At 42.9% G+C, this 22,788-nt stretch overlaps 1 protein-coding gene across 11 annotated transcripts in view; it reads right to left on the bottom strand.

Annotated features, from left to right (window-relative positions):
* Positions 1-22,788, bottom strand: part of PKP4 (plakophilin 4) — a 242,555-nt gene that overhangs the window by 25,292 nt on the left and 194,475 nt on the right. For all 11 annotated transcript variants that reach the window (XM_075933439.2, XM_089779730.1, XM_075933435.2 and 8 more), the window contains 6 exons: positions 16,447-16,630; positions 13,813-13,930; positions 13,108-13,299; positions 12,739-12,912; positions 10,485-10,635; positions 2,864-3,059 (listed from right to left, as the gene is read on the bottom strand). In XM_075933439.2, the coding sequence (XP_075789554.2) occupies positions 2,864-3,059; positions 10,485-10,635; positions 12,739-12,912; positions 13,108-13,299; positions 13,813-13,930; positions 16,447-16,630 (1,015 nt within the window). The remainder of the gene's footprint in view (positions 1-2,863; positions 3,060-10,484; positions 10,636-12,738; positions 12,913-13,107; positions 13,300-13,812; positions 13,931-16,446; positions 16,631-22,788) is intronic.

Here is a 22,788-nt window from a genome sequence, read left to right as displayed (position 1 = left end):
TGTTCTTTTGTGGCACATAGTATTGTTAAGCTGGGTATTGGGAGGTGCAGCAGGGAAATTCTAAATCTAATTAACACGCTTCTAAGAGTATTAATTAACTATATACAACTGAAAAAGTCACTAAAAATAGAGATTATGAAGTAAACATCACACAGCACTCTGACTCTAGCAGGGCAGAAGTAGTAAGAGAGGGAAGTCAGAGAGGCTTTGCCTCATGTAGCCAAAGGAGGTGCTAGAGTACAAGGCCCAAGTGCCTCCCCACTGCAGATACCACTAGGCATAATTCTCCAGCTCCGTTGTTAACATTCCTAAGTACAGAGGGGGGCAAAATGTGGCCCATAGGCTAGATCAGGCCTTCCATAATTCTCCTGGACTCTAAAGTTCTGCAGCCCAGCAGGGTGCTCAGGCAGGCGGTCCTTGGGGGAGAGGTGGGCAGTGCATGGAGACTTGCTGACTCCAACCCCTTAAGGGGAACACTTGCTCCAGCAGCCAGCTGGCAGCTTGCCTGAAGGTCCAATGGTATGCTAGTCAGGAGTTGCCTGGGCAGAGCATGCACCCAGGCTTGCCAACTGCTTGGGGGCAGGGGTAAGCAAAGGGGCCCAGGGCTCCAGCTGATGCTATTGCAGAAGAATCAGTCCTGGGCCCTTTAAATTGCTGTAAGAGTGCCACATGCTCCAGGCACTGCTAAGGACTGGGGAGGGGCATGCTGTTTTCCAGGCAGCGAGCACTGAGGGCCAGCTGTACTCTGCCTTGTGCCTTCTGCCCTTGGCCCCACCCATTTACCTTGCCCAGGGGCTCGTGGAGGCTGTTGGCTCCACTGCCTGCACTTGGCACCCCCTTCCATAGCCAACAAATGTACCTCAGGTCAGAACCCCTTTCTGCACCCAACGTCCCTCCCAGACTCTCTCCTATACCCAAACTCAGTTCCAGGCCCCACACTCCCTCCATTAATATAGTAGAAAAGTGTGGCCCATGATCTTGGACTGGTCCCCTGCAAAATCGATTGCCCATTCCTGCCTAAGTGGAATACACAGCTGCACTTATTTGAAGGTGGAGGAGCTTGGGTTTAGGCATGGGATAGAGGGAACTGTGACTGAATGGTCAAAGAGACTGGGATAAGGAGCCCTGGGAAGAGACTGAGATTGGATGAGAAACCTGGGAAGATAGCCTGGGACTGGGTGTCAGCAGGGAGGCGAGGAGATGTGAGCTGTAGATTTGACAAGCCAGAGTAGGGAACATGGACTGACTGGTCAAAGAGACTGGAATGTGGATAAGAAGCCATGCAAAGGAGAAGGAAAGGAGACAAGGAACCAGTAGTGAGGTAGAAACAAGACTGGGACAGACTGGAGAGGATGGGGCAAAAGGGGAAAAGCTTGGAGGAAATGATAGTGTCTATGCCTACCAGATCACTGTCTCCTCCATAGCCTGGAATGGACTTACCCATTCCTATTTTCAGCAAATACATATGTGAAATCCACAGGAAAAATGTCCCATTCCTCCCCCTTCCCCCTCTGCCCAGCACTGGTCATTCTGCCCATTTTGTGTCCATCAGAGCCCAGCTCCACTCCACTGTGGCAGCTGGTTGTTGCCTCCTGACTCAGGGTAGCACCACCAGCCAGGGATACCGTGGCTGTGGCCCCAATCACTCTGGGCTGTGTCGGCCACACTCTGAATCAAGGACTCCTCCCCTTCCTGTAGCTGAGCCACGGGCCACAGGGGAATAGCCAGTGTGGCTCCCAGCCTGCCTGCGCCAGCCTCTGGTGCTAGAACAGCAGGATGGAGGAGTGAGTCTGGGGGACTTCAATGGAGCACGAGTGGAGCCATGTGAGGCAGTTTGGGAAGGCATCGGCTTCCACGGCCTATAATACACATCCCATGTGCACCACACGTTTTCTAGCTGCCCAATTTGATACCCTTAGGAGTCTGATTTACAAAGGTACTGGGTATTCACAACTGCAAATGAAGGTAATAGGAGTTGGGCTTTGAGCATATAAAGTGCTATGTAACGGTAAGTACCCCAAATCATTAGGTTCTAAGCATTTCATATTAGGCACCCAAAAAAATCAATGGATACTGTTGGCCTTCATCTTTCCTTGCCTTAGTTCCTCAGCTGTAAAAATGTGGATAACAGCCCCTTACTTCACAGGGCTACTAAAAAAATGATTAGGAAGAACTCAGATACTACTGTGATGAGCACCATAGAAAAGTCAATGAAGAAATTAAGAATTCTATGTTCAGAGAAGGATTTGGGTATTATGCAGCAAGACCCAGCAACAAACAATGAACAATGAGAAGAAAACAAAATATCAAAGATTTGCTCATTAAGTGAGCAACTTCCATGCTGTGCATGGATTGAGGCAGGGATATGGTGGAAAAAATAACATGTGATCATATACAATTAAAGACTTTATCATAATGATACGCACAAGGGGGTCAGATTAGTGTTCCACAATCATAAATCTGGTATTTCCTAACTTCTGCCTGACTTTCAATCTTACTACTGTTCTATTAACCTTTTTGTGAATGTTTAATATATACATGACAGCATTTTCAGGTATTTTTATCTTCTACATGCAGTATATTATTGTACAGCACATAGACCTTTTAGAGAATACTGTACAATGTTAATGATTGGTTGGTATTGTTTGGAAATAATACAAAATGGAGTAGATGCAAAACAGGGCCTCTTTCTTTCCTAACAGTTTACAGCTGTGAGAGACTGTTCATCTTATCAGCAAACTTTGACTAAAAGAAAAAAAAAAAACTTTTTCTGCAGGAAATTCACTTTATAAGTTTGTTTTCTTGTTTTTATCTGAAACGGATTAAAGTAACATTTTACTTGCAAATCTAGCTGTCCACTTGCCTGTCACCCCTTCCTTTTGTTATGTTCACCAGTTTTTCTATTCCTCCGGTGTCAGCCAGAGCTTTGGCATTTTCCATGTTTTTACTGGTGACCTCATGCAAAGCACAGCAGATTGCTGCTACAGTGTCATCAGACAATATACTTGGGCCACTGCCTCCTGGAAGGCGATTCACCAGATCTCGCATTGCGTATTTACCTACAAAAATCCATAAATCAAGTTAGGAAATGTACTTTGCAACTTATATTTGAAATATAAGGATTCTGAAAGAATTATGTAAGTTAAAAAGCAACAATGAGGAAAGTTGAATAAAAAAAATCAATACTAAGTGGAAAACAAAAATAATTCAGGTCGCACACAGAGACATGAAACACCGTAAAGTAACTGACTAAATAAATACATAGCATTTTTCTTCTGGATTAGGAAAAGACTGATTAAAAAATATGGCTGTGTGTCAATGTACACAGACATATACTGATCTGTTACCTTATTGACTGTAGTTAAGGATATTTAGTAGAGCAGTTTTATAGCAAGAGAGAAGCAATGTTACAATAAGGTTACTAAGTATCTTACAAACAACTAAAATTGTATAGAAATGTGTAAGTTTTATATTCCAGTCTTCTTTAGGTAGGACTTGAATTGATAGTTTGCTATTGCATGATCATATTTCATTACTTCTGGTTCTGATATGTTAAAAAAATTGAATTAAGGAACAAAAAGTTGAGAAAATGTTGGAATTTACTATCACTTACCTTTTCCCCTAATGCAAGTTGTGCTTTAGTTGACATAATATTACCATCATTTGAAATTCTTTATGCCTTTAGGGAGACACAAACTACTTTGCCAGAAAATAGCAGAATAAAACTGTTTAGCTATGTTTGTAGTCACTGTAGGTTAGTTGCTGTCTCATTCAAGTAGAAGAAGATGCAATAATGAATTTGGTTAAATAAAGTGGGATACAAGACAATTTAACATTAATACTAAAAATAGGAATTTTTGATGGGAAGTAAAACTGCTACAGGAAAAGAAGAAGCTACTCACCCTGTGCAGTAACGATAGTTCTTCGAGATGTGTGTCCCTGAGGGTGTTCCACTCAGGTCTTGGTACATGCCTGCGCCAGGGATCGGAGATTTTTGCAAGCAGTGCCCCTCGCACCACACCTGCGCACTCAGCGGCCCACTTCCCCCTAAGCTTGTGGAATGTGTGCGTGGTGCGAGTCCCATCTGTTCCTTGTCTACCTGAAGTCCCTTTAGACTTTAAGCAGAAGGGAAGATGGTAAGGTAGTGGAGCACCCGCAGGGACACACATCTCAAAGAACTATCGTTACTGAACAGGGTGAGTAATTTCTTCTTCAATTGTGTGGTTTTCCTGTGGGTGCTCCACTCAGGTGATTCCATAGTAGTACCCGCCCAATGGAGGTGGGCATTGGAGTCTCTCTAAATGGAATGAGGAAGGACTGCATCTGCTAGAGATGTGTTGGGTATAGTGCTGTGCGAAAGTATAGTGTGAGGACCACGTGGCTGCTCTACAAATATCTGCCAACGGTACATTGTTCAGGAAGGCCATTGTAGTGACTATTGCACATGTGGAATGAGCCCTAATGGGCTGCGGTGGCTGTCTGCCCGCAAGGTCATAAATGGTACGTATGCACCCTGCAATCCACTTGGATAGGCGCTGTGCTGAAACTGCTATTCCTGTGCATGGTCCTGACCATGCAACAAAGAGCCTGTCTGATTTCTCTAGTTCTATCAAGGTAGAACACAATTGCCCTCCTTGCATCCAGCGTATGTAATATAGCCTCCTTGGGGGAAGCATGAGGTTTAGGGAAATAGGCAGGTAAGTAAACGGGTTCATTTACATGGAAGTTGGATATAACCTCTGGGTGAGGTCTGAGTAGACTTTATCCCTGGTAAATATAGTAAAAGGAGAGTGCCATGAGGGCTGTGATTTCTCCTAACCTTCTTGCTGATGTTATTGTCACTATGAATGACACCTTCATAGACAGGTATTCTGGTGACATAGTGGCTAATGGCTCAAAGGGTGGCCTGGTGAGAGTGTCAAGGACCAAATTCAAGTTCCACGGTGGCACCCGGGGGTGGAGGTTTGGATGCATTTTCTGTAAACCTGTGAGAAAACGCTTCACCATGTGATGTGTGAAGAGAGAGAAGCCGTCTACCGGATCATGGAAGGCCGTGATCGCTGCCTGGTGGACCTGGACGGAGCTGATGGACAGGCATGTGTCGCTAAGGTCCATGAGGTAGTTGAGTAAGGTAGGTATGGGGACTGTGGTGGGATGCAAATTGCACATCGTGCACCATTGTTGAAAATGTGTCCACTTGTTTTCATAGATGCTTCTCGTGGAGGGATGCTGACTGTTTATAAGAACTTGTTTAACCCTGTCTGAATAGGTGAGTTCTTCATTCTGGACCCATGGATAAACCATTCCGTGTGTTTCATGGTTTTGATACTGAGGTGACATATACTGCCGTAGTGCTGTGTGAGAAGATTCGGCACCACTGGGACAGGGATCGGTCGATCTATCGACAAGTAGTGTAGGTAAGGGAACCAGGGTTGTCTCGGCCAGGCTGGGGCTATTAACATTACTGTGGCCCGATCAAATTGGATCTTGTTGATCACTCTGGCGATAAGTGGGATTGTTGGAAAGGCATAGAGTAGGGGAGCTGTCCAGTGGATGGTGAAGGTGTCCCCTTCTGACCTCTTGCGTAGTCCTGCCTGAGTCCTTGCCTAGTCCTGCTTGTTAGAGGTGGACTGATTCGTGGAGGACTGGTTTTGCTGATTCCTCCTCCTATTAGGGCATTGCTTGGGCCTCTGCTGCTGCCTATAATAGTTGTAATTATAATCCCTCAGCTTTTGGTAAAAAGTGTATTTACGCTTCTTATTAGGAGTGTACATGCCCAAGGTGCATAGTGACATATGAGAGTCCTTCATAGAGCATAGGATCTCATCTGTATTTTTAGCAAACAATTGTTTCAAGTCAAAGGGGAGATCCTCCACCCTTGCTTGTAATTCCTTTGGGAGCCCTGATGACTGCAGTCACGAGGCCCTGCGCATTACTATGGCTTTGGCTCTAGCTGCAGTGTCTGCGACATCCATAGTGGCCTGAAGAGCTGTTTTAGCTATTGACAAACCCTCTTTACTGATGGATTGGAGATGAGGTCACTTGTTTTCAGGGAGGTCCTGTAGCAAGTCTTGTAACTTGGCATAATCGTAATTAGTCAACAGTGCTGTATAATTAGATATACAGCACTGAAGTGGCTGAAGAGTATACTTTGCAGCCTGAGGTGTCTAGCTGTTTGTGTTCTTTGTCATGGGGTGTTGATTCAACCTGTGTTTCGCAGAGTCCACCACCAGCGAATTTGGCTGTGAATGGGTAAATAGAAAGTCCATGGCCATCGCAGGGACAAAATATTTTCTGTCCTCTCTGTGGTTTGTGGGAGGAACAGAGGCTGGATTTTGCCACAACGCATCCGAAGGTTCAAGGATAGCTTTGTTAATGGGTAAAGTTGTCTTTGAGGAAGCTGAGGGTTGTAATATGGTGAGTAATTTGTATTGTTTGTCTTGCACCTCTTGTAATGTAATGTCTTGTGATTGTGCTACCCGTTTGAAAAATTCCTGAAAATGTCTGCCGGAGGAGGTGGTGAGATCTGGAATACTGCTTCCTCCTGCCTGGACCTGGGTTCATGTGAAGAACTCTCTGAATCTGACTCAGGTAAATTGTCATGCTCACTGAAACCCGCTTAAAAATTACTGAGGGCGGGTGAGCAGGTGAGGAGCATGCAAAGATTGTGGGTGAGCGCCTAGAGGTGCAGTGTTGCTGGGATGTAGAGGCTGTGTGCCTTGAATGGTAGGTATGGGAGGACCTCTGTCGGTACCCTTACCATGTATCCTAGTGGCTCCACTGAGGTGGGAGCAACATCCACAGTTGGCTGGGTCAAATGGGATGTTGTTGAAGGGAGCAGTCCCTGTATGAATGCCAGGAAGATAGTGATGAAGAAGGAGAGGAGTGGCCTGATGAGAGCCTGCTTCTATGCCCGCTACCATAGTCAGATCTTGGGGATAGCAGTGTAGGCAAGTGGGGGCCACTCTGAAGTGTTAGGGTGCCCCTGCTCCATGGAGCGTGGTGAGCCAGTTACTCCGCTTAAATCAGACTGAGGAGATTTTGTAGGTGCCACATTTTGTGAGGGAAAGCTCACCAGAACTGATGGAGGAGGCATATGTGGCTTACCTGAAGCTGCTGCCTCAGTGGCACTAATTGATGTAGCGGTCTTAATTGTGCCTCAGCTCTCCTGGCTGGGACTGACTTGCATTTCTCCATGGTACCTGAGACTGATGACACTGGGGAACGAGAGGCTCTAGGCAGCTTGGACAGGGAGCGTGCCAGGGAATCACTTGCAGCTTGAGAGCCTTTGCGGAGTGATGAAGCTGCCCTACCCAAGGGCTTTTGCTGTGCCCACACCTCCTCTGATTTGTCCCTTGGTGATTGAAGAGACTTTTTCCAGTGAACAGTCTTGAGCTGCATTTCAGTGTCTTTTCTGGCCCTTGCCATCATATTCAGGCAATGAGGGCACTTCTGTGCCACATGAGACTCCCCCAGGCATTTGACACAAGGCATGGCCATCTGAGGTAGGCACTGAGTCTCTGCATGCATCACATTTTTGAAGCTGGAGGAATCCGGCATTATTGTGGAGAAGAAAAGCTGCAACGGCTGCCACCCCCCTTCCCCTTTTAAGCGAAGTAAACGTTAAAAAAGGTCAACTCAGTAAAAGTATGAGTAAAAACCTGAAACTAATAGAGGATTTCTGTTTTTCCTGTTAGGAAGAAGAGCGCTGCTCTGAACTCTGTCTTCAGCCAGGGACGGTTGAAAAGGAACTGACGGGACTCACGCCACGCACACATTCCGCAGGCTCGGGGGGGGGGGGAGGGCGGGGCGGGGGCTGCTGAGTGCGCAGGTGCGGCACGAGGGGCACTGCTCGCGAAAAACTCTGATCCCCGGTGCAGGTATGCACCGAGGCTTGAGTGGAGCACCCACAGGGACACCACTTGATAAAGAAATGGTATTTGGGATGGGGCAGTGGTCCTCATAGCGAGGCTATGTTTCAGAGAGATTTGCAACAGCCTTTCAGCTGTTTTGAAGGTTTTACCAGACATTCTGTTAAACTCATTCATCACCCATAAAAGATTAGATCTAAGCTCTTTCAGATTTCAATTACCAACTGACAAACAGAAATAATCACTTTGCAAACAAAAGGAAATTAACTAAAGCTAAAGTAATTTTTTTTGTTTAGCTTGCTTTGATTACTGAATGGCTATTAATGTATTTTTATTGAAGACATATATTTATATATAATAGTGAATAATGGATAATGGGATAAATTTTACATAAAGATATTAACTTTGTATTTGCATAAGTCTTGGGAGAAATTCTGATCTTTAACCACAAAAGATATGCTGTTTTTAAAAAAATAGACAACCTAAGATATATTGATACTGTGACTTCACCTGCCTTTGACGGAGCGTAGCAGAAGGTGAAGTGGTTGAACTTTTGGGCATGTCTACACTAGAAAATTATTTTGAAATAACTTATTTCAAAATAATAACTCACAAAACAACAACTTTGACATAGTGTTTCCACACTACAGGGAAACCTCAAAATTAGTCTGAGGCAGGCTCCCTTAATGTGGATGCACTACCTCGACTTGGAGCCCCAGGAAGCACTGGGGAGTAATTACTTTGAGTTACTCTGGGGAGCAGTTATTTTGAAATAGCAACAGTGGAGCATCCACATTAGTGCTATTTTGAAAAAGGCATTATTCCTCATGGAAAGCAGGAGTTACTATTTTGAAATAATTAGCCCCTTATTTTGAAATAATAGTTTTGGTAGCATGGATGCTCCATTTGTTATTTCAAAATAAGGTGTAGACCAGGGCTTGGTGTAATATTTGCTAGGGCATGGAATTCAATCTACCTTGATATTTGCTAGAGTCTTTATATCCCCACATTTAAAAACAAACAAGGTTTTTTCTGAAGTTTTTTTGTTTTTAAAAAAAATCTATATATAACCTGATTACCACCAGATACTTCCCTTTCTGTGCTTGGATCTTTCATCTGTTTATCTTGTCTATCTACTTTTTGGAAGCTTTTCATTATTATATTGTTTGTACATATGTGCAAAACATTAGGTACACACACGTACCAAGTATAACAAGCATATTTTAAAGTGAAACTTGATTAATTTTTACAAATATGGTTTTCAGAGCAAAAACAAACCTAACTTCATTTTTTAAAATAGATATTTCTTCACAGAAAAATTAAGGAAATACAAAGTAAAACAAGGTGGCAAAAGTATTATTCCAAAATTCCAAGAAACAAAAATTTGTAATCCTTTCATTACTTCTAATTGCTATTTTGATTTTGTTTGTTTGGATTGGGAAAAAAATGAATCCATTTTAATTGGGCTTTGTCTACTTTGCAAAAAAAGACCCATGGTAGGAAGTTTCAGAGTCCATGGCAACTGATTTGAGCTTGTGCCATGGGGCCAAAAAAAGGAGAGTAGATATTCAGGCTCAAACCTGAATTCTGAGACCTAGCAAGAAGGGTGGGTCTCAAGAGCACCAGCTCCAGTCCAACCTTGTGCATCTATACTGCTGTTTTTAGCCTCATGTGGTAAGCCTCACAAGCCTCAGTCAGTTAGCCTGAGCTCTAAGACTTGAGGACACAGGTCTTTTTGTGAAGCATAGATGTACCTTCCATTGCTGCCGCCCCATATCACAATCAAACACTCACAAAACAATTAACCCATACCAATCAGTAATTCCATCCCCTTCCCAAAATTCTGTAGAAAACTAGATCAGTTTTGCAGCATGTTTGGAGGCTTAACAAGTCTAGGCTCTGGTAGACAGAGGAGGGGGGGCACATTCCAGAGTTGAGCAGCCCCAGGGAAAAATAGTATGCCTCTCCTACACTTAGAGAACTCCAGCTGGGCATCATCTGGATGTTTCAGACAAACACATCTTACATAGCTTATAATCACCTGCTGCATGTTCCAATGTGGAGAGTAGTGAAAACACTTAAAAAGGCTCCAAACTTAAGAGCCTGTTAATGTCTTGTGACCAGGTTTATAATATGATCAACTGTATTTGATTAAAGACTGTGCATAGGTCTAATAAAACGAACACAAACTCTATTTGTTCACCAGGCGGGGCCTCCTCAGCCAGGTGAGCCAGGAAAACCCCTTCAGGCCCAAAGCAAGCCAGGTGTGACACCTCCTCACACCTGGACACGCATAGTCTCCCAGACTGATCAGGGATCTATGAATCTGAAGGCTTAATACTGCCAAAGCTGCTTCACTAACATCTCTCTCAATAATCTTTACCTCAACTTGGGTCTGTGAACAGGTAACTGGTTAACCAGTAAACATCACCCTGAACTAAACACAAACAGATAAGACAACCAAAAAGCTATATCTGCCAAGAAAATTAAAATGTGTATCACTCTAATGATGTGATATCAAATAGAATTCACACTAGCTCAAACGGTGAATCTTCCTCTTGGAATTGCTTTGTGCTGATATCTGTGCATACTTAAGTATAGTTAAACACTTACCAATAAGCTCCTTATTGCGAACATCTAAAGCCATATTCCTTAAGGCAGTGGCCACAGAAGAAACAACTCTATCATTATCCATTCTTAGAAGTTCCACAAGGATTGGAAGCCCTTTTTCTTTTCTGACAGCTGCTCGAATATATGCTGCAAACTAGAACACAAAACTCAATTACTATTACTCATCTACCATATTAAAACAGTTTCAATATTATCTTTTACTATACTACAATTCAGATATGTTTTAGTTGGAATGTGCCAAAGGCAGACACAGGAAGTAGGTGCCTAGGTTCCCATTACTTGACATTGAGAGTTAGGTCTGCCCTCTGTGCCACTGAAAATGTTCTTATAGAACAATGTTTAAAAATATGGATTGACAGAACAATTGTGCTGACAAAGTAGATTAAATCTATTAGGGTGCATATACACAGCAGTGCTTAACTTGAAATAAGCTATTCAAATTGAGCTACATCAATTGTGTAGCTTATTTCAAAATAGCTTACTGATGAAAGCTAATCAACACAACACTTACTGGGAGTTGGAAGCATCAACTCCCAGTGTTGTGTTACTGGGAGCATCAACACAACACTTATTTCGAAATAGAGCACTCTTCCTCCGACTTCCCTTATTCCTTGTACAATGAGAGTTACAGGAGTCAGAGTAAGAAGTCCATCAGCTTGACAGTATTTCAACATTATTTCAAATAACTGCATGCTGTGTAAATGTGGACTAATTTATTTTGAACTAATACTAGTTATTTCGACATAATGTTGCCATGTAGATGTGCCCTCAGAGAGAGAATAATTTTTCAGAAAAAAGACTGATTAAAAAAGTAAGTTGTAAAAAGCCTGAACATCCCAGATGACATCTGGTCAGCTGTTTTTGTATAGTAAAGAAAGCAATTAATATTTTTATCTCTATGACAAAAACATAAAAGTAATTTTTAGGTATCAACTACCATCATGTAATGTAATACCCATGCCTCTGACACTTGGGAACTAGTGATATTTGCACCTATCATTTTGTACATTTTTAATTGGCTTAGGTCTTCACATTTTTGGCAGTAATTTCCATGACAATTCAGTATTCAATTTTTTTTTGGCACATGTATTCAATGGGAAAAAATACAAGTTTTCATTTTTTCTAAATAGTGATAATTAATTTTAATTTCACCTGAATACGCCACCCATTTTCTGCTGCTAGTTCTTCATTGCCTCTCACTGTGAAAGTGAATAGGAGTAGAATGGAGAAGACTGTAAGGCTACGTCTACACTGCAACACTATTTCAAGATACCAGAGTATCCTGAAATAACTATCCTGCATCTTCACAGCAAACACGTTATTTCGAAATGTAACGGGCTTCCTATTCTGACATCCCAATTAACCTCATTCCATGAGGAGTAAGGGATGTTTCGAAATAGCGGGTTATTTCGAAATTTGGTGCTGTGTAGACTTTACGTGTAGCTCAAATTGCGTAATTTATTTTGAGCTATGGTGCAGGGTAGATGCACCCTAAGAGAGTTGAAACCAAGAGAAGGGTATACAATTTTCTCTCTCTCATCAGTATTTAATATTTACCAATGTTTTCCCATCACCTCTTTTACTGGTAAATTTATTTTTCCCTTAAAGCCAAAAGAACTTTATATTGTGACATGTTGTATGACAACTACTGATACTCTTAATGAAATAATGGATATAGTACAGTTGGAGATGTAAGCCAATGCTCAGCAGTTTTGAGCTCCTGAATGCCATTCTCAGATCTGACACTAACACCATAAGTGATTTTTGACAAATTGTTTCACCTCTCTTCCTCAGATTATACTTTTGTAAAATGAGAATAGTATTTGCTTTTCCATTTCATAAAACAATTGTGATTATTAGATAATTTTTTAACATGTTTAACAAAGATGACTACAAAAATGCAGATATTGAACTGTATTTTGTTGTTTCTCTAGATCAGAGAATACCAAGGACAACTAGGATATGAAAATAATTAGATTAAATAAACTGGACAAAAGCAATCTTTCTAAATTAATCTTAATTCCAAGGAATGTGTGTCCACATCACAAAGACATTGTTAAATTTGGAAAGTTTGACTCTCAGTTCAGACTGGCCTGGCAGAAGAATTACAGAACCGCCACTTTAGAAAATGGCATATTTTACCCTGTTTAAGTGTCATGATGCTATTAAAAGAGAAGAATTAGTTAGAGGTGGAATTCATTTGACACAGGATTATGGGATGGGTTTAATATGATACCTTCCAGTTCCCTGCAGAAAGATTCTGGAGAGATCCTGCAGAGCCCTCTAAAGTAGCTGGGTTGGAGCTTTCTGCTAGAAGTGTTAGATATGGTTTTACTACCGAAGGGTGCCACAGCATTTCCACACCTTTAGGAGACTTTGAAAATCCTGGTATAGGTCCAACTCCATCCCACTGAGAAATAAATACACATTAGTTGTAACTAATATTGACTTAAGCAAAATTCAAATCAAAATATTTATATCATAATTTAAAATATTGGTTACAGTCACCATATTATTGGTTATTGTCAGTTTTCTCCCAGACAGAGTATTTTTTACTATTGGGAAAACAATACTTAACATCTTATAATAGAAGAAAAATGCAAACCTGATCCTCTTGTGAAGTCCGTTTTTTCTTCTTTTTTTTTTTCCCCCAGCAGCTTGGCTCTGAATCTTTGCTGGGTGATTCTTTCCCTAACAAGTCATCCAATTCATTTATACCTAGCAGCCGTGCCTGAGGTACCTCCAGTTCTAGGCGATAGGACAAGTTTCTCAGTGTGCACACACAGTTCTCCACTGTCTGGAACCCAAAGTATGGAGATATCTTTTAATTAATTCTTTCACAAGGTGAAAATACTTTTGGAGCACAGGGCTGAGGAACAAGAACTCCCAAATACTAATAATCAATCTCTCAAGGGCACACTCTGTGGCCTTGACTAAATTAGAATTGTTTTCTTATTTCCCCAACTATAAACTGTGGACAATAGGGGCCTCTTGCACAGGGATTATATGAGGATTAATTAAGCATTTATTAAAAAGGAATTTTGAAGATGAAAAGCATGATAAGTGCTAATTATTATCCCTTTCCCAAAGAGCAGGTGCTTCATCAATGTCAGAATTAAAAACACATAATATATTTGTGTTCCTCGGCAGAATTTGATTTTGATCCTAAATAAATAGCGTGGGGAAAAGGTTTGTAAAAATAAGTAGAGCTCAGAAGTTTTGTAGCTAACTTTCACGATACAAAACAAAATTACCACATCAGACAAGCAGTCTGATACTTAGAAATTGCTTAGTTAACGTAAGTACACACCTTGCTGTCATAATCTGATGTGTTCACACATGTGTGGATCACATATAGCAAAGAATCGACCAGTCCTTCACAAGACCTCATCTGCTTCCTTGCCTCTTCTCCCGCGGAGCTTAAATTCCTAAAATATTAATATGCAATAAGAATGTCAATCAATATACTGTACATTTATGTATGGCTTTTAACCATACATACCTACAATAATGTTCTAATGAAAACAATTGCAGAAGAAAAGTCTTTTTTTATAGAACTGGTTGATCATCTACCATGGGAAATTACAAGCTTACGTGCCATTTGGCTCAATCTAATGTGTTTCAAAACACACACAAGAAATTGTTCTTTAGAAAGTCTCTTTATGAGTCAAGAATTAAGTAGTAATTGGCAAGAATAGTTTAGCAATATTCCAAAGTGTGAAAAGGACGTCACCAAATGAATGCTAAAGGAGGCAATTTCCCAGGGGCCTGGATATTCAAAGGGACGAGGAACTCCTGGCTATTGTTGCTGGTAGTGCAGCAGCTGGACTCCTGGTCTCCTTTGAATTGCTGCTGTGCGGTTATGAGGGCTGAGGAAGGGAGTGTCATGCAGAGTGCCAGAGTGCCATGCTGTGTGGTTCTGAGAGCTGGGGGAGCATGCACCATGGTCTGGGCAGCGCTAAGGCTAAGCCTTCGGCCCCACCCAGAGGGTATGTCTAGACTACATGCCTCTGTCGCCAGAGGCATGTAGATTAGGCTACCAGACATAGTAAAATGAAGCGGCGATTTAAATAATCGCCGCTTCATTTAAATTTACATAGCTGCCGCGCTGAGCCGACAAACAGCTGATCAGCTGTTTGTCGGCTCAGCGTGATAGTCTGGACGCGCGGGTGTCAACATCAAAGGTATTTGTCGACCACCCAGGTAAACCTCATCCCAGGAGGCTTACCTGGGTGGTCGACAAATACCTTTGATGTCGACACCCGCGCGTCCAGACTATCGCGCTGAGCCGACAAACAGCTGATCAGCTGTTTGTCGGTTCAGCGTGGCAGCCATGTAAATTTAAATGCTTCATTTTACTATGTCTGGTAGCCTAATCTACATGCCTCTGGCGACAGAGGCATGTAGTCTAGACGTACCCAGAGTGTCCCCACCAACTGCCCCAGGGTCAGTGGAGACTGTTGGCCCCGCTAATTGAAATCCTCCTTCTATCTGAGCACTGAATACCAAATATGTAGGATGAAGAAACAGTTAATTTGGAACCTAACCAGTTAAAATATGTTTAGAAAAGATCAAAGTAGTCTTGGGTATTATACATGGACCCTGAATTCTCTGTCATTTTTGATGAATTTAGGGTTTCCTATTTTTAAAAATGTCCTTTCTTAAGCCTTTTTGTTGCTGTTTGAAACACCCACAATCTTTAAACAAGAAACAGTGAAACTAACTAGACGTAAAGTGTTGTAAAATGCTACAAGTAAATAGATAAAAAAATTGAAAAAACATATTTGTCTTTAATTGCTTTCATTGATAGGGATCTCAGATATTTGTAACAGCAGGTAAAAAAGTTAATTCAATAGAACAATCTTTAACTTGCTAGCATCCATTTAATGTTTGCACATTGAGTACTGTATTTAAACATTACTGACAGCAAACAATCTAACTAAGCACTAATAATTTTCCTGCTTACTTTTTTAATTAAAAATAAATGCTTCTAAGAAGCTGCATTTGCTTTCAGAATTCAAATTATTTTTCATCTTTCATAACTCCTTTTAGATTTGATAAAACCTTATTACAGGTTGCACCTTTATAAAGCGGAATTCTCTGGTCTGATTTCTGGACTCTTTGGTCCGTTCCAGGATCAAAGAATCCCACGGTGCTGCAGGGGGAAGGGGTGGGAGAGGAGCCCAGCACTATATGGGGGGAGAGAGGGAGGACACAGCTAAGTTGGGCTGCAGGGGGTGGGGGTGTCCAGGAGCTAGTGTGTGCCTCAGCCTGGCTTCAGGGGGAGCCAGGAAGCCTGCGTGGGGGGAGGGGGAGGGCAGAAGGGGAGCTAGCAGTAGGAGGGCAAGAAATGACCACCCCGGTCCAGAAAAATTCCTCATCTGGGACCAGTAAGGCCCCGAGGGTGCTGAACCGGGGAGGTCCAACCTGTACTAATATTCAGGGCTCAACAAATATACTTATCTACTTGCCTATGGCGAGTAGATTTCAGCCAGTCACCCCATTCACTGGCGGTGCAGGGCTGGTGAGTGGCTTTCACCACGATCGTCGAGCCCTGCTAATATGAATAGTATCACATGATTTTTGTGGTGATAGCTTTATTCAAGTTAATTCATGGTTTGAATGAATAAGTTTAATTGATAGTACCTTCAGAATCAAGACAGTGGTGGCTAATTCATATGGAGAAGATTACTTATGAGCACAAAAACAGTAGAAGGTTATCCCTTAACAAGTAGCGGCAGTAACAGAAAAGAGACATTCATAAAACTGTACCTCTGAGCTCCTTTTTTGTATGTATGATCTTTTGTAATAATTGGCATGGGGGGAAGAACTAAACAATGAAAAAGGATATAGCAACTATTTTGTTTAATAAATTTCAATTTAAAAATAATTTGAATACCTTGTTGTATAACTATGTTAAGAGATCTTGAACATACTGATTTACCTCAGGCATCCTGTAGTATTGCGCAGAACTTGGGAAGCCTGGAATTTAATTTTATGATCATCATCAAAGGAAGAATTATTCCATCCAGAATGTGGAACTATCACAGTGTTAGTTAGTGTTGATAGAGCATCTCGAATGATTGTCATCTTTACTGCATCACATGAGGACAAGTTCCAGAGAACTCCTTAAAAAAAAAAAAAAAAGAATTCCATTATATGATTTAATGTCAGAAGACAATTGGTAACTTTGATTACACTTGATATCTGTCTTCTAATAACATTAGGGGATTTAATTTACTAATATATAGCCAAAAGAACTATAGTGGATTAATTCTGCAATGCAACCTTTATACTCGACACGTGACAAACAGGCTGCCTGCAAAGTTACCCTAAAAGATTTATTTACAAGCTGGGGAGACAAAGTGGTTCCCAAACTGTGGGATCTATTTCCTTCAACATTCCTCAGTCTGGCTATTCCATAATTTCAGAGTCGGCAGTGTTCCAATTAAAGTCCCTGATGGAATAGACCGAACATGAGATAATTATCACAATGGGCTTTACACATTGGGTAAACTGGTGAATCCCTGATGTGGGTGTGAGGGATGAGTGTGGGAGAGCCCGTGCACAAGGGAATGCAATATACTTCTCACATCAAGGAATAAGAGAATCTTAAGGACTCTCCCTCTATTGATTTAATGGGGTACAAAAGATTAATTGAGAGGGATAGAGCCCTGTTTCTGACAGGAGAGGGACAAGTCCCCATCACATTTTCGAAGCCAGGAAGAAGATCCTCCAGTGCTTCCCTAGTAACAGTACAGGGATACCCAGGGTGCATCTACACAATGGCTTTATTTTGGAATAACGGACATTATTCCAAAATAACAATGCGAGCGTCTACACAGCAATTCTGTTATTTTGAAATAATTTCAAAGGCTTATTCCGACTTCTATAAACCTTATTCTATAAGGAATAACGCTTATTCCAAAATAGCTATTTCGGAATAACAGTAGTGTGGACACTCTACTGTTGCTATTTTGAAATAGTTCCTCCACAGGGCCATTCAAACTAATTACTCCCCAGTGCCTCCTGGGTCTCTAAATTGAGGTAGCACATCCACATAAGGGGAGACTACCTCAGACTAAATTTGAGGCTCCCCTGTAGTGTAGATGTGCTACTTCGAAATAAGCTATTTTGGAGTACTTCTTCCGGAATAGCTTATTTTGAATTAAGGGTATGTCTACACTACAGCATTATTTCGAAATATCTTATTTTGAAAGTTATTTCAAAATAGCTTATTTCAGAATAACGTGTCTACACACAAAATGCATTTCGAAAAAGCGTTTTTCTATTTCGAAATAGCGCATCCACATAGAGAGGACTCTGAATCGCATTTAAGGCTAGCCGAAACCAGTTCCAGCAGGGCATCAGGTCAGGAGTTAGCCTCAGGCAGTAGCCACACAAGGTATCTGAGACCTGTACTTAAAGGGACCTCTCCGGATAGCCGGTTCTAAGGTTTCCCTGCTTGCTTGCCTATCTCACTGAGGGACACCAAAGCATTTTTTTCTCTGCGTGCTCTGGCTGCCCTCACCACAGCACTCTGCAGCATGGAGACGGAGCTGCCCCTAGGCACTCTGGTGTTTCTCCTGGACTTGTTGCTGCGAGCCTGGCAGCACGTTCTACAGGCAGTAACAGTCTCCCTGGCGTGCCCCACTGGGGGCTTATGCCTCATTCCTCCCTCACGTCCTTCCACTTACCCCTCCCTAACCCCCTTTCCCGCTGTACACTAAAAGACACATGTGTTCATTACAACAAAGCCTCTTTATTGAACAAAACTGGGTGGGGGGAGGGAGAATGAAACTGAGGTGAGATTGGGAAAAGAAGGTGGGAGAGGGGAGGAGGAAGGGTGGGAGAGAGGAGTGGGAAACCTGGGAGGAGGGAGCTGGCAGGGGGAGGCAAGGGGAGGAGAAGCTCTGGGTTGGGGGTCTCACTGGCCCAACTGTCTCCCAGCACCATGAGTGCAGGGGCCTCGGTGTCCCTGGGGGTGTGGGGAGGGTGGGGAGGAAGAAGTGGGATGGGGAGGAGTGGGAGGAGGAGCGGTAGCTGGGGAGGCAGCAGAGGCTGGAGCAGCAGGAGGCAGCAAGCTCTGCCCCAGGGTCGATGACCACCTGGGGAGCACAGACCGTCCTGACTCCCCAGGATGCGGTCCATGGCATCAAAATAGGGGCAGAGATCTGGATTTGCCCCCTGGTTGGGAGCTGCCCCCTGTGGTCCTGGCATATGCTTGCCGCAGCTCCTTTATTTTCATGCGAAACTGCTCCTGGGTTCACATGTGGCCTTTGGTGGCCAGGCTGACAGCCAGCTGCCTGTAGATGGTTGCGTTCCTCTGTTTAGTGCAGAGATCATGGACATTGGAGGCATCCCCCCAAACCTGAACTGTCCCTGATCTCTGCACTGGACCAGGAAGGCGCCCGCATTTTCCGGCCCCTGGCAGGCTCCTGGGAGCTGGTAGACTGCTCCTGGGGAGTGGTGGAGGGCTGGCACTGGCTGCCTGGATCATGCTGGGGCCACTGGGTCAGACACAACAACTACTGGCTCTGGGCTGGCAGGCGTGGAGCTGGCACAGGCACTGTGGCCAGAGTCTACTCCTTTAAGGGCTCTGGGGGGGGGGGGGGGGAGGGAGAGGAGAGGCGTTTTCTTGGTTGTGCCCAGAATGCCCACCAGGGCACCCTGGGAAGGGCTAGAGGCTCCCTATTTCGAAATAAGGGTCTACACAGTGCTTATTTTGAAATAGAAATTTTGAAATTGGTGCTATTCCTCGTGGAATGAGGTTTACCAATTTTGAAATAAGCCCTCCGCTATTTCGATTTAATTTCGAAACAGTGGTTTGGCTGTGTAGACACTAGTAAAGTTATTTTGAAATAACTTTGCTGTGTAGACATACCCTAGGTGTGCAGTGAAGATGTATCCCCAGAGTCTCAACTTAGTTGCGAAATACTCATACATTCTCCCCAGAGATATATAGCACAATCCTGACACTTGTGCCACCAACACATCTCAACAACCAAACAACTCCTCACAGACAAAATGCTATACAATTGGCAGAGGATGAGAAAGAACAGTGGTGGCCAACTGTTTGGAAAATTAACTTAGCACTAAGGTTTTAAGTAATGTGGCCTGCTGCTATATTCACCATCCTTGAAATTCCATCTTCTATGCAGAATCTAAGCTTTCCATTTTCAAAAAGTGAACCTGAGAAGTAAACTGATCTCAGCTCACCTTAGGATGTTAACTCTGAAACTCAGTGAATATTGCTTAGAAGAATAATGCCACTTCTTTTTTGTTACAGTCATGACACAATTAACCCTAGAGACCAGGAATATTCAAGACTTTATATGAACACAACAGGGAAGAAGCCAAGCTCTTGGAATACAGCAGAACATATATAATGATATTTTGATCATGTCCACAATACACTGAGTGGTGTCTAATTTTGTGTCTCAAGTTTGTGGACCTTTGAAGAACACCACTTAGCCACCTGCTCTCATATCCCGTAGTTGATTCCTGCGTAATACCTGCATTTTATATGGTAGGCATATATGTATGCAAGTTAGGTGCTCCATTGCTTTTAACAACAGGCCAAATCAACCTTTCCTATTACAAAAAGTGACCTTCACTACTCAAGGTGAAATCCTAAATATGAGCGTAAATCCACTTATTTCTGTTCATAAAGATAAATACTTGGGGTATGGCTACACTGTTTTTTTTTCTTTGAAGAAGGTATGCAAATTGCACTTGCATTTGCATATCTTCTTCCGATTCTTTTTCTGGAAGAGGATTTTCTGATATTTGGCCTGTCTACACAGGGTCAAATGTCAGAACCCCCTCCTCTTTAGGAAGCCCCCTGTACACCTCGTTTTACGAGGAATAAGGGGGCTTCCAAAAGAGGTTTTTCCCCCGACATTTGGCCCTGTGTACATGGGCCAAATATCAGAAAATTCTCTTCTGGAAAAAGAAATGGAAGATATGCAAATATGAACATAATTTGCATACAAAAAAAAACCACCCACAGTGTAGCCGTACCCTCGGAATCAGATTTGCCAAATTCCACTACATTTACTGTGGCAAGTGTTAAAGTTGTATTTAAGCTTAGGTCATGTGTATTTGTTTTAGACTATAATTTATACTCAACATTATTTAAAATGCAATGTTTTGGTCAACTCCGTTTAATCTGAGATGACTTACTGATCAAAACAGATGTCTTGTGTTGCTTTCATTTCTGCAACTTCAACAGAAATATTCAGGCTGTATTTAAATATATGAAAAACTTGTTCTTTTGTTAGACTACACACAAAAACTATGCAGATAACAACTTTATCATCAGAAAGAGCTCCAAAATTTGCACATCTAGTACCCACACTTCACCATAGAAAACAAAGAATCAAGCATAATAGATACAATTTAACAATTTCTTGGGATCAAAGAGAATTTGAGAGAAAACAGTGATTTATTCTTTCACCATTTAGCATGGGCAGAGTAGCTGAAATAATATTCTGCTGTACTAAGTACTTTGTTGGTCCTGCTTTAGTGTTTACCAGAATTCTATGAATAATAATAATAATAATCAGGGCTTGAAAAATAATGTAATCTACTCGCCTGTGGCGAGTAGATTACAACCCGGAAGAGCCAGCACAGAGCGATCTGCGCATGTGCAGAGCGCAGAACGCAGAACCGCGCGAATCCGCACGGCTGGCGAGTGGAGCTCACTGCCGCTTGGCGAGCCCTGATAATAATAATAATTAATAATTATAATAAAAGCATTAGGAAGAGGCTGGCCAATTCTACTTATCCCTTTGTAAAAAATTCTGGAACCAGATAATGAAATTAATAATATCTGCACACTCACTACCTCATTTAAAAAGTAATAAACCACATCCCCTCCATCTTCATTAAAGGAGGGACACTCGATGGGTCGTGAAAAATGCCATTAAGAACGAAGAAACAAAAATGACATTTACTCTAAGGGATAATAAGACAAATGAGAATGCAGAGAATACAAGTTATATTCTTTCATAATAGCAATACAACAAACAAGATGAAGTAAATGCTGTTAGAAGGTATGTCTACACAGCAAAGTTATTTCGAAATAACAGCCTTTATTTTGAAATAACTTTACTAGCGTCTACACAGCCAAACCGCTATTTCGAAATAAATTCAAAATAGCGGAGCACTTATTTCGAATTTGGTAAACCTCATTCTATGAGGAATAATGCCAAATTCAAAATGCTATTTCGAAATAAGTGCTGTGTAGACACTTATTTCGAAATAGGGGGCCTCCAGCCTTCCCAGGGTGCGCTGGTGGCCACTCCAGCCTCAACCAAGAACACTTCTCTCCCTTCTCCCCTCCCTGAAGCCCTTAAAGGGGTAGAGTCTGGTCACAGTTCCTGTGCCAGGTCCAAGCCTGCCAGCCCAGAGCCAGCAGCCACTGCCCTGACCCAGTGGCCCCAAAACATGAGCCAGCAAGCCACTGGCAGCCAGCCCTCCATTGTTCCCTAGGAGCAGTCTGCCAGCTCCCAGGAGCCTGCCAGGGCCCCGAGAAGGCAGGCGCCTTCCTGATCCAGGGTGGAGATCATGGACCTTATTCAGGTTTGGGGGGGAATGCCCCCAACATCCATGATCTCCGCACTAGATGGAGGAATTCGGCCGTCTATGGCAAGATAGGTGCCAGCCTGGCCACCAAAGGCCACATGCGAACTCAGGAGCAGGTCTGCATGAAAATCAAGTTGGTCCAGCGAGAGCCCCAACCCTGAGCTTCCCCCTTCCAGTTCCCTCCTCCCAGGTTTCCCCCTCCCCATTCCCACCCTCTTTTCTCCTCTCTCCAGCCTCCTTTCCCCATTCTCACGAGAGTTTCATACCCTCCCCCCCAGTTTTGTTAAATAAAGAGTTTGTGTTCATGAAAATATGTGTATATTATTTTACATTAGGAAGGGGAGTTAGGGAGGGGTAAGCGGAAGGGTGTTAGGAGGAATGAGGCACAAGCCCTCAGTGGCAGACCAGGGAGGCTCTTAGTGCTTCTCAGGTTGAAGCTCTCCTGCCGGGCCTCCTGGATACTGACAGCCCCCCGATGGACCTCCCGGATGGCAGCCTGCAGAAAGTGCAGCCAGGCTCGCACCAATGCGTGCAAGAGAAGCACCAGAGTGTCATGGGGCAGCTCTGGCTCTATGTTGCAGAGTGCTGTGGTGTCCCGAGTGAGGGCAACCAGAGCACGCAGAGACAAAATGCTTTGCTGTTCCTCATTGAGGTAGACAAGCAAGCAGGGAAACCTGAAAACTGACTATCCGGGGCG

Source organism: Pelodiscus sinensis, chromosome 7 (genome assembly GCF_052426305.1).
Source record: "Pelodiscus sinensis isolate ZL-2025 chromosome 7, ASM5242630v1, whole genome shotgun sequence".
NCBI classification, from domain to species: Eukaryota; Metazoa; Chordata; order Testudines; family Trionychidae; genus Pelodiscus; species Pelodiscus sinensis.
The sequence above is the reverse complement of the archived record's forward strand: the minus strand, read 5'-3'. Positions and strand labels throughout refer to the sequence as shown.